Source organism: Rhinoraja longicauda, chromosome 25 (genome assembly GCF_053455715.1).
Source record: "Rhinoraja longicauda isolate Sanriku21f chromosome 25, sRhiLon1.1, whole genome shotgun sequence".
In the NCBI taxonomy this organism is placed as follows: Eukaryota; Metazoa; Chordata; class Chondrichthyes; order Rajiformes; family Arhynchobatidae; genus Rhinoraja; species Rhinoraja longicauda.
In genome coordinates this window covers 2,879,041-2,899,588 of record NC_135977.1, presented here as the reverse complement: position 1 = coordinate 2,899,588, position 20,548 = coordinate 2,879,041, and the positions used below count along the sequence as shown (strand labels likewise).

The following is a 20,548-nucleotide window of genomic DNA, read 5'->3' as shown; positions in this document are numbered from 1 at the left end:
TCATCTGAGATGGGAAAAGGACAGTCTAATTTTTTTTGGATCAAGACCCCCTCATCCAAGCTGTCCATTTCCCTCCACAGATGCTGTCCAACCCACCTTTTGCTCCTTCTCTTCCCCGTTACACAGATCAGATAGTAGTATACAGCATTGAAATGCTACCCATCTCTGGACTTGCTAAGTATTCCTCATATTCTGTTTTCATTTCAAATACTTCCAAGCACAACCTCATGGAGTTGATGTTTTAACAAAAGCCTGGATAACTGCAACAAGACTGCATCGTATTCAAACCTCTGCAGGGAATCCCAACATAACTTTTTCATTTCTAATTGCCCATAGTACCATTTGGTTCATCAGAACACCAAGAACCATCAGTGAAAAATCCCTTTGTACATCGACATTTACTAGTTTTTCCATCACCTCTCACATATTGATTCTTTGTAATTCCTCGTGTCAAACTAAGTAACTTTTGCTCACATTCTGCTCAATTTGCCTCCATCTGGCCCTTTCAGTCAAACTATCCACGTGTCTTTGCAGACTTTGCCCTCGGAGTTCATCTTCCCAGCTAGCTTTACATCAGCAGAAGACCTGGATCAATATAGAGTCTTATGTTCAAATTCATCAAAATCTATGAAGCCATCAAGCCAAGGCACCCTACTGAACAAATGTTGGTAACTTGGACCAGGACCATTTATTCCTGATCATTAGTTTATTTAGTTTAGTCTAGTTGGAAATAGAGCATGGAAACAGGCCATTCGTCCCAGCCAGATAGATTCATATCATATCATATATCTACAGCCGGAAACAGGCCTTTTCGGCCCTCCAAGTCCGTGCCGCCCAGTGATCCCCGTACATTAACACTATCCTACACCCACTAGGGACAATTTTTTACATTTACCCAGCCAATTAACCTACATACCTGTACGTCTTTGGAGTGTGGGAGGAAACCGAAGATCTCGGAGAAAACCCACGCAGGTCACGGGGAGAACGTACAAACTCCTTACAGTGCAGCACCCGTAGTCAGGATCGAACTTGTGTCTCCGGCGCTGCATTCGCTGTAAAGCAGCAACTCTACCGCTGCGCCACCGTGCCGCCAAGAGATTGATTGAGGAACCTTTCTGTCTATGCTAACAAGATTCCCACAAGCCCTCCGGTTCATATGTCACAATTTTACAGAATACAGCATTTTTGCCAACTCCCCCATCCATTGACAACTAAAATTTAAAAAGTCACAGAACTTTTCTTTTGTGAAACATATTCCCTGACTAAACATTACTATTTTCCATAGGAAAAAAAACTGCAGATGCTAGTTTAAATTGAAGGTGGACAAAATGCTTGAGTAACTCAGCAGGTCAGGCAGCATCTCTGGAGAGAAGGAATCTCTCCAGGGATCCAGCCCCCTCCCCTGACATCAGTGTGAAGAAGGGTCTCGACCCAAAATGTCACCCATTCCTTCTCTCCCGAGATGCTGCCTGACCCACTGAGTTACTCCAGCATTTTGTGATCACCATTTTCCAAATAACTTTAATGGCAGCTTGAGAGGCTTGAAGTAGCAGGGTCGGTTTAAGAAAAAAAAAGCGCAAAAGCAATTTTCCAATATTTAACAATGTAATTAAAATAGTCATGGCACAATTGTTTATTGTGCAATTAATCAAAATAAGCTTTTATAAAATTTCTTGACAACCCTAATGTGCAATGCAAACCTAACCAATCACTCTCAGGAATGCAGGGCTCTGGTTCTCAACTAAAACAGCTGCAGGAGAAGGCCATTTGGCCCTATGAGGCCGTTCTGCCATTAAAATCAGAATTATGCAGCATAGAAAACGATGTTTCGGCCTAACTTGTCTATGCCAACCGTTGTCCATTTGAGCTGGTCCCATTTCCCTCCAAACTGAGAAGTTTTTCTGACTAACAACCTGGAATACACAAGAGATCTTTAACAGTGCACATGGAGATGTTTCCTTTAGTGGAAGAATGTTGACCTTCATCTCCCCCTTAATGATTCCCATTATCGCCTTCTTTACCTTTCAGATTCCAATACTTGACATACTCAGACATTGTGTCTCCACTTATCAGTCTCCAGCAACTGCCTCTACCTTCACTATCTCCACCCCATCCCTCAATCAAATGGCCCACCTGCCCTGTGCTTCCACCCATCACTACTCCATCCCAGCATTTACCCAGCAATCTTCATAAAGAAACAAGGAGTGGCACAAAATGTTGGAGTAGCTCTACTTGCTGCGCCACTGTGCGGACTGTGAAACATGTTGGAACAGTTTTAGTATCAGAAAGGTGACTTTCAGACAATAAAGTCACATATCTGCCCGAACAGATAGGTGCCTAACATAGTGAATATCTTCCCATGGATCAATTCAACTTTATTTAACTGCATAATACTCAATTGACTGCAGCAGAAAAAGCAGATTCAATTATTGTTCTCCAAAGGATAACGTACACTGAGCAATTCTTCAACGGGTTCCTGCATGGCACTCACTAGATAGTACAGACAGAAACGCTGTTTTTCTAATTAATAATTAAAACTGAAGATGCTGAACCCTGATGAAAAGCAAGCGCTAATGCTATTAATCTACAATGTACAGGAGCTGTTCTGTTCTGCCCATTTTCCCCACATCCTCTGGGGACTCGCTTATCTTGCAGTTTTCAAATCCAACACAAGATCAGCAGCCATTTCAGACACTGATAATCCAGCTGCATATTTCCAGCAGTTCTTCTACTGAAATAAATGCGAGTTTTCCCCTCGACCTGCCAACTGAATATTTTATCGCTTCCCATGGATGGCACGCATGGGGCAGATTGTTCAAGTCTCCAGAAATTCCTGTGTACAATTAAGTATTGCTTGAAGCTTTGTCTCTAATGTGGTTAACTGAGTTATTGATAGGTCTGTCTCAGTTGCTGAGTTGGCATTTAAGCTCCTGAGATGGGATAATGTTCAGCCCCAGACTCCAGAATACACTGCCTCCACTCAAATGGAATTGCCATGAGGCACTTTCACTGCATGCAACCCATGTCCAAACTGCTCCCCACTTTCCTCTGGCTTTTTTTTTTTTTAGCAACAATGCATTTTTCTCCTCCATACATTACTAATCTATGTTCAAAACCTGAACATCGATTAGTAACCTCAAATGGCAATATCCATAAAAAATGTTTTCGATATATGAACACACTATTCGTGTGTTCTTTCCCCACCCCACATTTCTTTGTTTACAAACTCTCAACTGGTCCATCACTAGCACAAGAGAAATATGAAACCTTGTCAAGTGGAGCGCACAAATTTTGAACACACCCACCATGGAAACACAACCTGGACATGGGCTTGCTGATGACTTAATTTCTGGCGACCAAGTCAAAAGCCTGACTAACAAACTCACTCTCCTAGTAGCCTCATTCATTGTGGAAAAACCTGAGGGTAATCTACCCAAGAAAAAAATCTCAAACTTCAAAATTCTATTGTTTAAAAAAAGAATTACTTCCACAAACCTAATTTTAATCGTAATAAAGGTAATGGTTATGAGCTTAATATTCACAAAACAGACTTTAGCAGTAAGTTGCCAATTATAACACGGCAACCATGAGGGAATGCAACTCAACTTTTGGATAGGAAAGGTTTAGAGGGATACGGAATACAGGCCAAACACAGGAAAACAGGACTCGGGTGGGACATCTGGGTCGGTATGGACAAGTTGGGCCGCAGGGCCTATTTCTTTGCTATTTAACCATGACTAACTGGTAGATTTAAAATATTTAGGCAAGGCAAGGGCTGAATAATAAACTCAAACACATACCAAAATGCAAACTGTTGCACATACAGTAAAAGGCTAGAAAATATAGTGTTCAAATCCAGTCTCTTAAATGGAACATTCATGATGAGGAAACAGCCTGCTGGTGAAAAGTTACACCCAGCCATGAGTAAATTATCATATCATATCATATATATGCAGCGCGGAAACAGGCCTTTTCGGCCCACCAAGTCCGCGCCGCCCAGCGATCCCCGCACATTAACACTATCCCACACCCACTAGGGACAATTTTTACATTTACCCAGCCAATTAACCTACATACCTGTGCGTCTTTGGAGTGTGGGAGGAAACCGAAGATCTCGGAGAAAACCCACGCAGGCCACGGGGAGAACGTACAAACTACTTACAGTACAGCACCCGTAGTCAGGATCGAACCTGAGTCTCCGGCGCTGCATTCGCTGTAAAGCAGCAACTCTACCGCTGCGCTACCGTGCCGCCCATGCCCAGTGCCACCAAAAAGCAACCTGGACTTTTACATATTGACCGTTGCAAATTGGCACACAAATCCATGTCAGTATCAAAACCATGCATGGTTTCATATTCAATAGCTTATAGCCATGTCATTGCTAAAAACATCTATTTCCACCTTTGTCACCATGCCTCCAATTAACCAACACACCCACGCATCTTTGGGATGTGGGAGGAAACTGAAGCACCCAGAGGACCTCGTGCGGTCACATGGAGAAGGTGCAAACTCCCCAAGCACCCGTGGTCAGTATCGAACCCAGGTCACTGGCGCTGTAACAGCACCCCCAGCTCTACTTTTGATCTCTAATTTACAGAGAATAGAATTAGGGAGTCTGGCCAAGAATACAATGGGCCCCTAGATAAAAGATGCATAGATTAGTGTTTGCATTAGAATGTAAGCTACAGCATGGTTGAAGAGAGCATTGGTAAAGAAATGGAAATAAGAAATCTGAATTAGATAATATGTGAAACTCAAAGTAGTGCCAAATTTGTCACTAAGATTGAATAATCCCGTTTTTTGGCACAACATAAATGCAAGCTGTTGTTGGCGAAATAATTGGTCCAGGAAGTAAAGTTTAGCTTCAACTGGTGTGGACTTATTGCACTGGTCACATCTTTCTGCCAATATGACATTGAGATTTGGTTCTTTCCATAATTAATTACCCAGCTGGTTATGTTGATTAAAAAACTTTTTAAGACTTTATTCATGCATTCTTAGGTCATCCTCAATGAATTAAATATTGCCACATGTAGAAACTGGAACTGACTCATGCCACAGTAATTAAACAAAAAATCCACACACTAATATGTAGTGGAAGGTCATGCAACTGAACAGAAACTGCTCCAGTCATATAGCATCTCCAGGGAGGTTGAGGGCTGATCATTTCCACGTTCTGGTGAAGATAAAACAAAGCAAAATATTAATAGTCCTCCACGGATGCCACTTTTTGTTTTCAAGTTTCAGCGTTGTTTTATGTTTTATTTCTTCCAGATTAATGATCAGTCTCTCAAACTCTCAGTTCTGAACAAGGGAAAAGAAAACAGGCAGCACAGTGGTGCCTAATTTCACCAACAGAAGTGCTTTGTTTTATTTATTTCTAAAAATATTCATAAAATGTACCAAGTTTTATGGTCGTACACTAATATATTCACTTGCAATTCATCAGCATTACAGAACTCTAGGCTATGGCCTTTACCGAGCCTTCATCGGTTGCAGCCAGCTTCAGAGCATCCCGCATGATGTATCCCTACACTTTGAAATGTGCCAGTTGACAGCATTAGGTGGTGAACATCTTCCTCTGGAAGATCAACAGGTTTCATGAACACATCGTTCAGCCTGCGCCCGTGAAAACAGCTCAGTTCAAGATGAACCCTAATAGTAATAAATAAAAATCATTGCATCTCCTGCCAGACCTCTTGGCAAATAGAAAGTCAAGCAGAAGGACCAATCTCTTACGCACGGTAGCATCATGGGCTTCGAGACTCCAGCAGTGACCGCACAAAGGGTTTGACAGAGTCTTCCTGCTTGCAACAAGTTTTTTTTCTAGATCAGAACAATACATTAAATCGCAAGTACACTGCATTGGTTTGCCACAGGTAGGACACATGACGGATGTCCACCACTCGGAAGCCCTTTGCAACCAAGATATGTTGAAGAATACATTGAACTTCGTTTGGTGGCTGGTTCCCAGCATACTGACTGGTTGCACCGCGGCCTGGTTCAACAACTCAAACGTACAGGAACGAAGGAGATTACAGGGAGTGGTAGACACTACCCCGTCCATCACAGATACTGACCGTCCCGCCGTTGAAGGAATCTTGGAGGCACCAGCTCAAAAAGGAAGTCAATATCCAAAGAACCACGCTCATGAACAGCACACAATACTAATCTTAGCAACTATCATCTTCTCTGGACCGTGTGTTGGGTTGTACTACAATCTTTTTATATGCACGATTTGGTTACCTGATATTAAGGTTAATCATTTATTGGACTTTTGCTCATACATTTGCTGTGCATTAGTACATTTATGGGTCTGTTAGGCTGCAGAAAATAAAAATTTAATTGTACTGTTGTCAATAAACATGACTATTAAAACACTCCTGATTCGAGATGGAGCCAGTTTCCCTTTACCAACACTCACCCACATGGCTGAACTTGTTCTCACCCTCAACGGCCACTCTCTTGACTTCTTTCCTACAAATCAAAAGATGTTTCCATGGACACATGCATCAGCCCTACCTATGCCCGTCTTTTTGTTAGCCACATATCATATCATATATATACAGCCGGAAACAGGCCCTTTCGGCCCACCAAGTCCGTGCCGCCCAGCGATCCCCGTACATTAACACTATCCTACACCCACTAGGGACAATTTTTTACATTTACCCAGCCAATTAACCTACATACCTGTACGTCTTTGGAGTGTGGGAGGAAACCGAAGATCTCGGACAAAACCCACGCAGGTCACGGGGAGAACGTACAAACTCCTTACAGTGCAGCACCCGTAGTCAGGATCGAACCTGAGTCTCCGGCGCTGCATTCGCTGTAAAGCAGCAACTCTACCGCTGCGCTACCGTGCCGCACATGGAACAGTTCCCACCACAACATTCTCCAGTACTACTCCCCAGCAATTTCTCTGCTGCGTTGACAAATGCATTCGTGCCGCACCTGACTGGATCCCAATTTTCACCATGCTATTTCACTTGGACCATTTGTGATATTTCTCTCCCTTTTCTCGATCTCTGCTTTCATCTCAAGTGGGAAACTATCCATTGAATTCACGATAAACCAACCAACATCCATGGCTGCCGTGACCATTTATCTTCCCATCCTGTGTCTTGCAAGGATGCTATTATTTTCCCCAGCGCTCTTCACTGCTGCTACATTCAATCGTTTGTTCTGTTTCAGGAAACACACCTTTCCTTTCTGGCTCCACCAGCCTTTCATCTCTCTCCTAATGAGCCCCAATATCACTGTCACTACCATCAGACTCCAGCTCTGGTAGCCTCCGCATTCCTACTTATCACCTTAGAAACATAGAAAATAGGTGCAGGAGTAGGCCATTCGGCCCGTCGAGCCTGCACCGCCATTCAATATGATCATGGCTGATCATCCAACTCAGTATCCCGTACCTGCCTTCTCTCCATACCCCCTGATCCCTTTAGCCACAAGGGCCACATCTAACTCCCTCTTAAATATAGCCAATGAACTGGCCTCAACTACCTTCTGTGGCAGAGAATTCCACAGATTCACCACTCTGTGTGAAAAAAAACTTTCTCATCTCGGTCCTAAAAGACTTCCCCCTTATCCTTAAACTGTGACCCCTTGTTCTGGACTTCCTCAACATCGGGAACAATCTTCCTCCATCTAGCCTGTCCAACCCCTTAAGAATTTTGTAAGTTTCTATAAGATCCCCCCTCAATCTTCTAAATTCCAGCGAGTAGCAGATGTCTCCACCTTCTCCCTTCCCTCCCCTGGCTTCGCCTCCCAACCTTTTCTTTCCGTTTACCTCCATCCGGCATCCCCCTGCATCTGCCTCCCAACATCCCTCCCCTACCATGCCACGAATACCCATCATCCTTCATCCCTCTTTGATCTACTCATCAACTCTCGCTTCTGTCTCACCACTCTTGCCTTCCTCCTCCTACTGGCTGCCTTCCTTTTCCACCCTCAGTCTCCGGATGCAGGATTTATTTTCATCTACCAATACAGCGAGTTCCTCCAGTAGGTGTTTTGTTGCTTCGGCACAAAATGAATGTCAACTGCACTGAGAATAGACTTACATAATTCCATCACTGATTGATTTATCATTCAAGTTCAAAGAAAACCTGTTTATCTCCAAAAAGTAATCACCAATGGTAATTTGACAATGATGAACTTGGAGCAATTTAGCATCATTCACAGTAGTGGGATGTCCCAAAGCACCTTGCAGACAGTCAATAAATTACTTGGAAATTTTATCACTTACTTGGAAACACAAGCAATTTGCACAAAACAAGACCAATTAATGATCCAGTACTTTATTTCTAAAAAACAGATGCTGAATGAGGACCAACACCATCCAATGCACCAGGAATAAGTACACTGCCCTCTTCAAAACATTACCATGGAACGTTACTATTCGTTCAAGGGGCTGAAGGAGATTCTGCTTAAGCATCATCTGAAAAGACAGCATTTTGGACATTCCCTCAATAAGGTATGCACAAGCAGATGTAAACTTTATGTTACATGTTCCCCCTGGGCTTGAGCCCCCATTAAAGGAGCAAAACTTTACATTCCCAGGAAGTGCACCTCAGTTAATAATGGTCCACACCATCCTGGCCAGATTCCTATCTCACTGTTATAGGACCCCAAGAATCATTACCTCCAGGTTCAAGAACAACCTCTTCTCATCAACCATTAGCCTCTTGACTAGGTTGTACAATTCTAATCACAACTCTACCTCAGCACTGTACTACTATAGACTTGAACGGTTGCACTAAGATCTTTGGTTTGCATTATTATGGGCGTTACCTGGTATAATCAATAATTATATTTCTCCCAACACCCTCGTCAATGTGTTGCTTTCATTATGCATCAGTCCGAACCACACAAATTGTTATTTGATCATTCCCTCCACAGATGCTGCCTGACCCACCAAGTTCCACCAGCACTTTGTTTTTTGACAATTAAACACTTGACTTGATTCGTACCAGGAAATTCAGAAGTGGGGAACCTTGGACACAAACAATGCAATGTTTGATACAATTCCTTCACGAAATTCATGCTCCCCTAGACTTTGATGTGCCACAAACTCACACGGCTTTGAACAGTGAAGGAAACTTAAAATATTTGTTCTTTATATACATATGATGTAGGAGACATTCTAGTCCTTGGAGCCAATAATAATTGCCCTTGGAGAAATTGCATCAAACACTTTGCCTTTGTCTCATTTCTTCAGAGCCTATTCTCTTTCTCACATGTCCATCTGATTTTCCTGCCACTCACCTTTACAAGGAATGATAAAATGGAGACAAAAGGAACTGCAGATACTGGTTTACCAAGAAAAAAGGCAAAGCGCTGGAGTAACTCAGTGGGTCAGGCAGCGTCTCTGGAGAACATGCATAGGTGACATTTTGGCTCTGAAGAGTCTCAACCTGAAACATCACCTTTTCACCTTCTCCAGAGATGCGGCCTGACCCGCTGAGTTACTCCAGCACTTTGTTTTTTTTGTGTGGCAGACAACTTGCAATAGTCAATTAACCTACGAGTGCATTTTTGGGAAATGGAATGCAACTGGAACCACGGAGGTAACCAACATGGTGTTGGGGGAACATGCAAACTCCACACCGGGTGGCGCCAGCAACGGCTGCCTCACCAACAGTCTGTCTGCCCCTTCCTTGTTGTTTTAATAGCATGTGTTAAATGTATGTTTTAGTGTTCTTTAGCTTGTTTTATGTGGTGGCGGGAGAAACTTTTAAAAATCTCTTACCTCGACGGAGATGCGATTTTTTCAGTATCGTACCACCGTCTGCACTGCAGCCTAACATCGACGAGTTGGCAGCCTTTGCTGGAGACCAACCTGGAGCTCTAACCGCAGGAGCCTGCGAACTTTAACATCGTGGAGCTCGTGGTCTCTGGTTAGAGCCGACTTCGGAATCTCCAAGCTGCAGGAGCTTCGACCACCCCGATGAATGGTTCGACTGCCCTGACCGCGGGAGAATAAAGAGGAAGAAGCTTGGACTTGGCCTTCCAACACAGTGAGGAATCCACCGTGGTGGATGTTTATGTTAACTTTTATGTAGTTGTGTGTCTTGTTGCTTTTTTTCAGTATGGCTGTATGGTAATTCGCATATCACTATCTTAACTGGTACAGGTGACAAAAAAAGACCTTTGAAAATACTTAGATCTTCAGAGATGCAAGGCAGTTACCCTAAGAATGCCCCATCTGTCGGGTACTGCATGGTTTAAGGAACATGGTTCCTTAAAATTACCAGTTGACCCAACAATTCAAAAGGCTAATCTCAACTTGGCAGTTTCACCATTTTCAAGTCAACGAATAACTCAGCTGTTCTTTCCGATGCAAGTGCTTGTGGATTTGAAGATACTGAAAGACTTGATAATGCACTGGCATTAAATCAATAAAATTGGTTCTCAATAGAAAAGGCCAGCACATTGATAGGCAAGAGTAAAAAGATATCCACAAGAGACAAACTAAATGATTGAAAGTCCATTAATAATGAAAGCTGAGATTTAATTCCAAATTTAACAAGATGCTTTCCATTTACAACATCTGTACACAAACTAAAACAGACTTCCCCACATACGATTCAAATTTTCTGTATAGATTAAGCATCTTATTTTACCCCCAATAAGACGATTCTCTTGTATTGAAGGTTAACCGCCAAGTGGCAAGCTTCCAGCCATTACTTTCTCCCTGAACTGCACACCTTTCCTACCCCGGTCATTCCCACTTCTCCCCACTCCAGATGGGCAGAAGGTACAGAAGTTCGAAAGCGAGCACCACCAGATTCAGAAACAGCTTCTTCCCCTCTGTTGTCAGGCTTTTGAACAGTCCTCCCACAAGCTAGGGCACTGTCCAATTCACTGCTACCTTTTGCAGACATTGTACCATGTTACATTCCAAAGTAGTTGCACTCCAAAGCAGAGAACCGTATTCTGCCCGCTGTATTTTTCCCATTGCTCTACCTAATGTATAAATTTGGCTCGATCATATTTATGTATGTTTGATTTGATAGGAAAGCAAGCAAAATCAACCTTTTCACTGTACCAAGGTACACGTGACATTAACAAACCTAAACCCAACCAATTGATGTTCAAGTCACACTACTTCATCTTTTTAACATGTAGAACAAACACGAAGGTGTGACGGGAGGAACTGCATATACTGGTTTATACTGAAGATAGTCACAAAATGCTGGAGTAACTCAACAGGTCATTCTCACTGAAGGGTTCCGATCCAAAACATCACCTATTTTCTCCAGAGATGCTGCCAGACCCGCTGAGTTACTCCAGCCTTATGTCCATCTTAATAAAATGTGATTTCAGTGCAAAGTTATTACGAGTCTGAGGAAGGGTCTTGACCCAAAACGCCCCAAGTGGTCAGGATGGGGGAACACACATCTAGCTCCCTCACCCTGAACATAGGATCCCCCCCAGGGTTGCGTCCTTAGCCCCCTACTGTACTCCCTGTACACACATGACTGTGGGGCCAGGTTCAGCTCAAACTCCATCATCAAGTTTGCTGATGACACTGGTGGTGGGCCGGATCTCCGACAACGATGAGAAGGCCTACCGGGAGGAGGTGGCTGATTTGGCACTCTGGTGTCAGGACAATAGCCTCCTCTTGAATGTCACTAAAACGAAGGAGCTGATTGTGGACTTTAGAAGGGCTAAACATCCAAGGACGTACACGCCACTGGAGATAAATGGGTCTACTGTGGATATGGTGAGCAGTTTTCAATACTTGGGAGTCCGCATCACAGAGGATCTGACATGGGCAACGCACATTGCCGCACTGGTGGGTAAGGCGAAGCAGCGCCTTTACCACCTTAGACAGCTGAGGAATTTCAGAGTGTCTCTGAGGATCCTTCATTGCTTCTACTCTGGGGCTGTAGAGAGCATCCTGTCCGGCAATATTACAGTCTGGTTTGGTTACAGCTCTGCCCAGGACAGGATGGCCCTGCAGAGAGTAGTGCGTTCAGCAGAACGCACCATGGGAACTACACTTGTCCCCCTACAGGACCTATACATCAGGAGGTGCAGATCCAGAGCAAGTAAGATTATGAGGGACCCCTGCCACCCCAGTAACGGACTGTTCCAGATGCTACGGTCAGGCAAGCGCCTCCGCTGTCACGCTGTGAAAACGGAGAGGATGAGACGGAGTTTCTTCCCACGGGCCATCAGGACTGTCAACTTTTATAACTCCAGAGACTAAATTTTGTCTACACTATAGTAACTTTATTTATATGCTGTAACTGTAATTCGTTTTTGTGCACAATCTGCAGGCATTGCCACTTTCATTTCACTGCACATCGTGTATGTGTATGTGACAAATAGACTTGACCCATTCTTTTCTCCACAAAGATGCCGTCTGACCTGTTGAGTTACTCCAGCTTTGTGTCTATCTTCATTATTGCAAGTCAACAGTATGTCACTCAGACCCTTCACATACTAACCATTCATTGGCAATAAATAAAAATATACACAGAGAGGTGCTAATCAAAGTTTAAGATATAATCACAGTACATGTCAGACATCAATTAAACTAGAACTGCAGAAGTGAATGGCGCTTGGGCGCCATTTCAACTTAATTACCTTAAGTGGGGAGAAGCACAGCCAGCGTACAGAGCAGTTAATTAAGGAAACCATTAGTAAGAAATTCTATTCTGAATTGCTTCATGGTATAAATCTGTCGCACCTACCAGTACCCATGATACAACAGATGAGAAGTGATAAGACAACATGGAAAGTAAATACATATGCATGTGTCCATCTCCAGATGGTTGGAAATCAGATTCCTTGAATTACTGCAACAGCAATAAACAGAAAAGGATGGAAATACTCGAGGTTTAATGCACCTGCGACAGTTAACATTTCAGGTGATGATCCTTCCTGCTTTCAAAACACATTGGAAATCTAAAACGATCTTTCATTCACTTTCTAAGTTCATTGACAATAATACGTCCATTGAAATAAGCACACTTCAAACCAACAGCACCATCATGCTCATCAACTGGTCCTTCCTATCAGACTTACTTGTAATTACCTTTACTTTCCCAACAATCCCAAATGTTGCTGTTCTGCTTGTTTATACACTCCTGAGCAGGACAAACAAACCTCCTTGCAAGCAAATTGATTCCCTTCCAGTACAGGTGCAACACATCCCTCTCATAGACAAAAACCTGGAACAACTCAACAAATAAGTTCCTTTTCTTCAGGGATGTTGCCAGACCCACTGACTTATTCCAGCTTTTTGTGTCTACCTTTGATTTAAACTAGCATCTGCAGTTCTTTCCTACGCATCAGCAGTTCCTTCCTACACATACCTCTTGTACAAGTCCCACCAGCCCAGGAAGAGAGCCCAATGATCCACATGGCTGATGTCCTCCCTCCCTCATCTGCTCCTTTGCCACACACTAACTTATATCATCTTACCACATCTTACCTCACTAGCCCATGACATGAAAATCTAATTGCATAATCCATAAAGTCACATCCATAAACACTTGGACTATCTTTGATCGGACGTTAGCTTGCACTTAACATTATTCACGTTGTTCCATTTATTATGTATCTGTGTACTGTGGATGGCTTGATTGTAATCATGCATTGTCTTTCTGCTGACTGGTTAGCACAAACCAAATAAATTCCCAAAGCAACATTACCAGGTGCTAAAGGAGAAATTCAAATGGAGAACAGTTTCACTGAGCTGCAAGAGTGGTCAGAGGGAATGATTTGGTGTCCATTCAAGAAGTAGTGGAAAGGTACAATTTCATGAAATGAACTAAAAATGACATGGCTCAATGTCATTCAAATGCATCAATTTTCAGCTTGATATTAAACTTCATAGCAGTATTTAAGTTTCTGTGACCGTTGTCATCTTAATACCAAACCCAACACTGCTAAACCGGACGGTCTAGTTCTTTTGCATTGTTCCTTGAGAGATTAGTATGTAACATTTCCAATATCCCATCAGTAACACACCTCATAAATAAAGTATTTATTACACAGACATGCCATCAGTACCTGAACATTAGGCGTTGGACATAAAGTGTAAAGTCGGCACATTCTGGCCATCTTGAGTTACATTGGTCCTTTCGCAAAATGGCAGTGAGTACTGATTGTATGCAATTGTTTTCAAAACTTGCCTCCATAACTGAGCAAGATTCTCAAAAATACATTTTTTTTTTGTGAATCTTACTCAAATGATCCAAAGCCTCAAAAGGAATCAAATTTCTCTCTAAGATCTGAAAATTTAAATTAATTCCTTTGGCATTAACTGTGCGTCTTCCCGTTTCAGACTGAAGCGGACAACAGAGCCAAGTTTTCCAGGTGAGTTCAGTGGCATAATTCTTAAGATGTGTATCATTACCATTCAAAATTATCTTTTAAAACACCTGTTTATGACTGATCTGCAATCTCCGTGGGCACATTGATATTTCACATTATAAAGCGACCGCCAAACATTTCACGGGAATCGTTCAAAAATTAAATTGGAGTCATGTGGGTAGATGACTTTGGACCAAGTATAAACAAAACAGATAGTTTCATTCAATTATAATTACAGCAATGTATAAATGTTAACGGTTAACGGTTTGATACACTTAACTTCCTACATAACCAAAGTGCGCTAACCAGCAAATTCGCGCCTACAGTTTACAACAGTCACCTGCGATCAGCAACAAAAGTCATTGTTCCACCAACAAAAATCACAATGGGAGAAGTAACAGGGGCGGAGCCGTGATCCTTTAATGCCGTAAACACTAACAACGTTTTGAATTCACCTAAAAACGGTTCCAGAAGTCAACATTCCGACAAAAAAAATGTTATCCATGTAACTCGACACAGCAGAAAGGAATTTCAAAACTCCATTATTGGAGAAAAAGCAAGATTTAATCTGAACGTTTTTAATTAGCGCTCTTTACTATTCGGTTCTATTCTTGCACGGTTTTTTTAAATCTGCGAAACAAAAAAAGTCCTTCCATAACTCTAGAAGGGGGAAAGAACCGAAAAAAACAGGTTTGCATGTGCGTCGGGATTTTTTTTTTAAATCCATCGAAGCTGTTTGGTTTATCTTTTACATTCGTTTATCTTTTACATTGAGCTATTTGTTAGTGTTTCCCTGGAATCGTTGTGGCTCATTTTTGAAATCGCAACTTGATACCACTGAACAAAGAACCAGATTTTTTGTTTTTAAATATCTTTGAAATCCGGTATTGTTTCACTGTAATCTCAACATTTGAAAATTTCACGGCGTTGTTCTACCAAGTCAAGAAACAAAAATCCATAGCCTCAAATACAAATGCACACAATTGTCCAGTTTAGCACATTTCAACACGACACAAAGTGCTGGAGTAACTCGGCAGGTCAGGCAGCATCGAAAGATATAAATGGACAGGCACATTCAGGGGCCCTTGATCCAGCACTTTGTGTTTTGCTCAAAATTCCAGCATCTGCAGCCGCTTTCTCTCTCTTGGTTATAGCTTCATTGTGGATTTCAGTTAGGGGGGGCGAGGGTAAAAAATAAGAATCTGCTAACAGGTTGTTGAGAAATCATTCCAATGCACAAACAGTCTTATGCATCAACAAAGTCTGATGCATTAATTTCCAACTGTGGGGAAACAGGAGATCCTTACTTGGAAAATAAGTGGAGTTTTATTTTGGTTGTGAGCCATACCTGGATAGCGTTGACCCAGTTTTCCTGTACTCGTCCTCTCTTCCTCCGACAGGCGCCTCCTCTCGACGTCCCAGACAGATCAATTACAACACCTTTTGTTAACTTGTGCCGGACCTCTCCTTCGCTTCGGGCCTCCCCTCTTTTTGTCGTTGCTTCCAGCCTCGCATATAACGGCGGGATCGAAGCGAAAGAGTGCAATGATGAGGGAGAGAGGGAGAGAGGGAGGGGGGAATCTGAATGAAAATAAACTCAGCTTTTCGTATCCGAAGCACAATGGAGAAGGGAGCGCTCGCACGGGGATGGTCTGAAGCGGGTCTTGGGGCTTTCCTGTCTTTCTGAGAAGAAACCTGCCGCAGAGTTTCCCCCGAGGCGCTTTCTCCGCCGATTAACGTACCTGGGGGAGGGAGGAGGGGTGGGGGCAAAGGGAGGGGAGGACGGAGCCGGCGAGCTCCCGCCCCCAACTCAGTTAATGGAGATGTGGGAGATAACTAATCCCTGCCTCGCAGTGGCGAAGAACAGCCCCGACGGCCAGTTTATGGATCTCGAGCCGATAATAACCGCCGCTGGCGCTGGGCTCCTCCTGTGCAGTTAGATCTCCTCACCACTCTCCGGCCGACGGCGGCTGCTCGGGGCCCGCCCTCGGTCCCGCCTTCAGCCCGCCCCAGATCCCGCCCTCCGCCGTCGACGAACCACCAATGGGAAACCACCTTACGGCGCTTGACATCACCCGTAACCAATCAGGACTCGCGGCACCCGCTGATCAGCATTGCAACTCGCCAATCGGCCGGCGGCTTCGCAGACCGACGTGGAGACTGTCCAATCACAGCCTTTCGTGCTCTCCGCCAATGACGAGTACGCGGGTGGGGGAAATCCGAGGATCGACCAATCGCGAGGCTGGGTCTGGCGCGTGTGACGTCGGCGCTGACCAATGGGAACAGGGCGAGTCACACACCCTTCAATGAGAGGGAACGGGTGGGGCGCATCCTGCGCTGTCATTGGTGCACTGTGCGCCAATGGGACGGCGCGTTGCTGGGCGGCCGCGGCGTTGGCAAGATGCCGGGTGGGTTTGTGATGAAACTGGGCAACTAAGTGTGTACAGTGTTCAACACAACAGTAAGGAAATCTTTAATTTGTCTTGTCCTATTATTTAATCTGCTGGTTAAAACCCATTAAAACCGCGGTTGACACCTTGTGTTTTGGATTCAATTGGAATCTCCTGGCTTCAACGGTCTCACTCAGTCTCCGCCCTCTATCTAACATTCCCCATTTTATATATAACATCAGGTTGGCTCCCCTTCCCTTTCCCCCTCCTCAATCTTTGCACATCTCCAGTCCTGGACCTGCCACTCGTCAGATTAATTTCATGTATCTTGTTGTGTTTTATGACTTTTGGCTGACCAATTTCCCTCTGGGAGAAATAAAGTTCTATCCTAACGTAGGTTAACTTCCTATGATTCCTTGATAAATTTGTTCCAAAGTATGTTGCATGTCTGAAGAAGGGTCTCGACCTTGAAACGTCTCCTCTCTCTCCAGAGATGCTGCCTGTCTCGCTGAGTTACTCCAGCATTTTGTGTCTACCCTCAGTTTAAACCAGTATCTCCAGTTCCCTCCTACACATTACATTGTTATTTGTTATTTTTAATCTTTTTTTTTAGTGTTTTATATTTCCAGCTTCTCATTAGGTTAAAAATTAAAACTGGCTAAAGGTTTTGTTTTGGTTTATCCACTTAAAGGTTTCTTCAAGCTGATTAGATAAATGGGCAAGTTTTCAACATCTATCCATATTTGTGGTAAAGTATCAACAAAAGAGATCATGTATCACAAAAAGAACAAAAGAGATCATGGTAACTTCATAAAGTTTTATAAAAACCTTTTTAATATTCTACTTCCCTTTTTGTGTTATTGATCTGGCAAGTACAATGTAACTATGGAGGCAAATCGATCCCAACATCCATTGCACACATGGAACCATTCTATTAATTCTAGTTTAATGCAGATCAGACGATTACGTTTGAAATAACAAACATTCCAGCAATTACTAATCTGCCAGGGAATGTCTTGGGGAACAATTTCACACAGTCATGGGGCTATACAGCACTGAAACAGGCCCTTTGGCTCACCTTGTCCATGCCAACCAAGTTGGCATTCTGGACTCGTCCCATTTGACTCATTCTATCTAAACTGTATGTATCTCCATGTATCTGAAAGCCATATTTGTATCCACTTCGATAACTTCCCCAGGTCATTCCAGATATGGACTACTATGAGTGAAAAAGAGGCCCCTGAGGTTTCTCTCCAATCTCTCTCCACCCATCCAAAGGCATGTGTCTTGTAGTTTTAGTATATTCTACCATGGGGAAAAATACTCTGAGCATTCATTTTATGCATGTCCCTCATGATCTTGTGCACCCTTGCAAGGTCATCCATCAGCCTCCAATGCTCCAATGGAAAAAAAATCCCAACCTCCCAACAAGCCTCATATCAATTAATATAAATTTAATGTGAAATGACAAGGAGTTGATTGGTGTGCTTTTTATAGACAGACGTAGCACAAATTGTCAGTGCAATCTGTAAAAATTGCCCCTCGTTTGTAGGGAGTGGATGAGGTAGTGGGATAACATAGGGCGATCGATGATTGGCGTGGACCCGGTGGGCTGAAGGGCCTGTTTCCATGTTATATTTCTAAACTAAACAAATTTTGTTCTCCTTTAGATATTGTAGTTAAATTTGGTCTTTGTTTCTCTTTTTTGACTGTTTTTATTTCTGCCATTTATTCTTTGAAAGCTATTTGTAACTTCCAGCTGTGTTTCCCTTCCTACTCACTCTGCCTTCTGGCTCCCATCCACCACTGAAGCCTGCGTAACCCCTCCCCAAATGCAGTAGCAAATGCCTGTGGTTATTGTGTGTTCCGTTGATATGTTGTATTACTGTTTGAAGGTGATCTAAGATGGAATGGTCACTTGAAATCTGTATCCCCAGCAAACACAGTATTTATTGCTGAGCCCTAATTGCTTTTTGTAAGTGGGTGGTATGGCACTGTCTTGAACCTGCTGAGTAGTCATGAATAATAATAATAATATTCATTTATTGTCATTGCAACGAGTACAACGAAATTTAAAAAAAATAGCCAATCCTGACGGTGCGTACAAACATATATGCAATAAATGCAAAAACAAATAAATACATAAATACAATTAAATACAATTATATTAAGTACAAGATTTTTTAACGGTGTTGCCTAGTGCAAAGGTAGTGTTCAGTTCTCGTATGGCCCTGGGGTAAAAACTGTTCTTAAGTCTGTTTGTTCGGGATTTGATCGACCTGAAACGTCGACCAGAGGGCAGATGAACAAACAGACGGTGGCCGGGGTGGGATGGATCTTTTATTATTTTGCCTGCTCTACTGAGGCAGCGTAGGCTGAACAGGTGCTCCAGGGAGGGCAGTGAGCAGCCGATGATCTTCTGGGCCGTCGTGATGACCCTCTGAAGGGCCTTCCTGTCCTTTTCTGAGCAGCTGGCATACCATGTGGTTATACAGTATGCCAGCACACTCTCAATGGAGCAGCGATAGAAGGACAACATGAGCTTCTCCTGCAGGTTGGTTTTCCTGAGGATCCTCAGGAAGTGGAGTCTCTGCTGTGCCTTCTTTACTGTGGTGATGGTGTTGGTAGACCAGGTAAGATCCTCTGCGATGTGCGTACCCAGGAACCTGAAAGCTGGTACCCTTTCCACACAGACCCCATTGATGTAGAGTGGGTCGTAATCTCCACTGGTTTTTCTAAAGTCAATTATAAGTTCCTTTGTTTTGGAGGAGTTCAGGACCAGATTGTTCACTGAACACCATGCTGCCAGCCTTTGGATTTCATCCCTATAGGCTGTCTCATCTCCTTCTGAGATGAGTCCAACCACAGTCGTGTCATCCGCGAACTTGATGATGGTGTTGGTGGGATGGGTGGGGGCGCAGTCGTGAGTGTAGAGGGAGTAAAGGATGGGGCTCAACACACAGCCCTGTGGTGAGCCGGTGCTCAGTGTAATGGTGGAGGAGAGGTGAGGGCCTATTTTGACGGTCTGGGGGCGGTTGGTCAGGAAGTCCTTGATCCATTGGCAGATGGTTTGGGAAAATCCAAGGTCGGAAAGTTTGGTGACCAGTCTGCTCGGGATGACCGTGTTAAAGGCAGAGCTGAAGTCGAGGAAGAGCATCCTCACATAGCTCCCCTGGTGTTCAAGGTGGGTCAGTGCAGTGTGAAGAGCAGTGTCGATGGCATCCCCTGTAGACCTATTTGCTCTGTAGGCAAACTGGTGTGGGTCGAAGGTGGGTGGGAGGCTGGCTTTGATGTGCTGCAGGACCAGTCTCTCGAAGCACTTTGTGATGACCGGTGTGAGTGCTACCGGACGGTAGTCGTTAAGACCGCTGATGACAGACTTTTTCGGCAGTGGGATGATTATGGCGGACTTCAGGCAGGGAGGGATGGTGGATTTTAAAAGGGACAGGTTGAAGATTTTTGTGAAGACCTCAGATAATTGGTCTGCACATTCCCTCAGCACTCTGCCCGTCACACCATCGGGGCCTGCAGCTTTCCTGGGATTCACTGCTCTGAGCACGCGCTTAACATCATACTCCTGCACAGTGAAGGTGTTGCTGTCAGGTGCTGGAGAGGGTGTAATGTCTGCCACTGTAGCTTTCACCTCGAAACGAGCAAAGAAACAGTTAAGTTCCTCAGCCAGCGAGGCGTCGCCGTCGGCAGTCGTGCGGTTGCTGGTCTTGTAGTTGGTGATGTGCTGGATGCCTTGCCATACCCGCCGTGGGTCATTGTTGGAAAAGTGGTCCTCAATCTTCCTCTTGTAGGACGCTTTGGCATCCTTGATG

General features: G+C 43.8%; 2 protein-coding genes across 12 annotated transcripts in view; one reads left to right on the top strand and one right to left on the bottom strand.

Annotated features, from left to right (window-relative positions):
- The window catches only part of arvcfb (ARVCF delta catenin family member b), a 207,367-nt gene extending 191,078 nt beyond the window's left edge, over positions 1–16,289 (bottom strand). For all 10 annotated transcript variants that reach the window (XM_078421486.1, XM_078421491.1, XM_078421489.1 and 7 more), the window contains exon 1: positions 15,683–16,289. The gene's annotated coding sequence lies outside the window, so the exon portion shown is untranslated. The remainder of the gene's footprint in view (positions 1–15,682) is intronic.
- A 406-nt stretch (positions 16,290–16,695) lies between these two features.
- Positions 16,696–20,548, top strand: part of tango2 (transport and golgi organization 2 homolog (Drosophila)) — a 111,137-nt gene continuing 107,284 nt past the window's right edge. Inside the window, exon 1 of one of the 2 annotated variants that reach the window (XM_078421194.1) lies at positions 16,696–16,795. Coding sequence is in view for 1 of the 2 variants with exons in the window: in XM_078421193.1 (XP_078277319.1) it covers positions 17,524–17,526 (3 nt within the window). In the remaining variant the exon portion in view is untranslated. Of the gene's footprint in view, positions 16,796–17,415; positions 17,527–20,548 lie in introns of those variants that run through there. The other variant, XM_078421193.1, reaches the window with a different exon arrangement.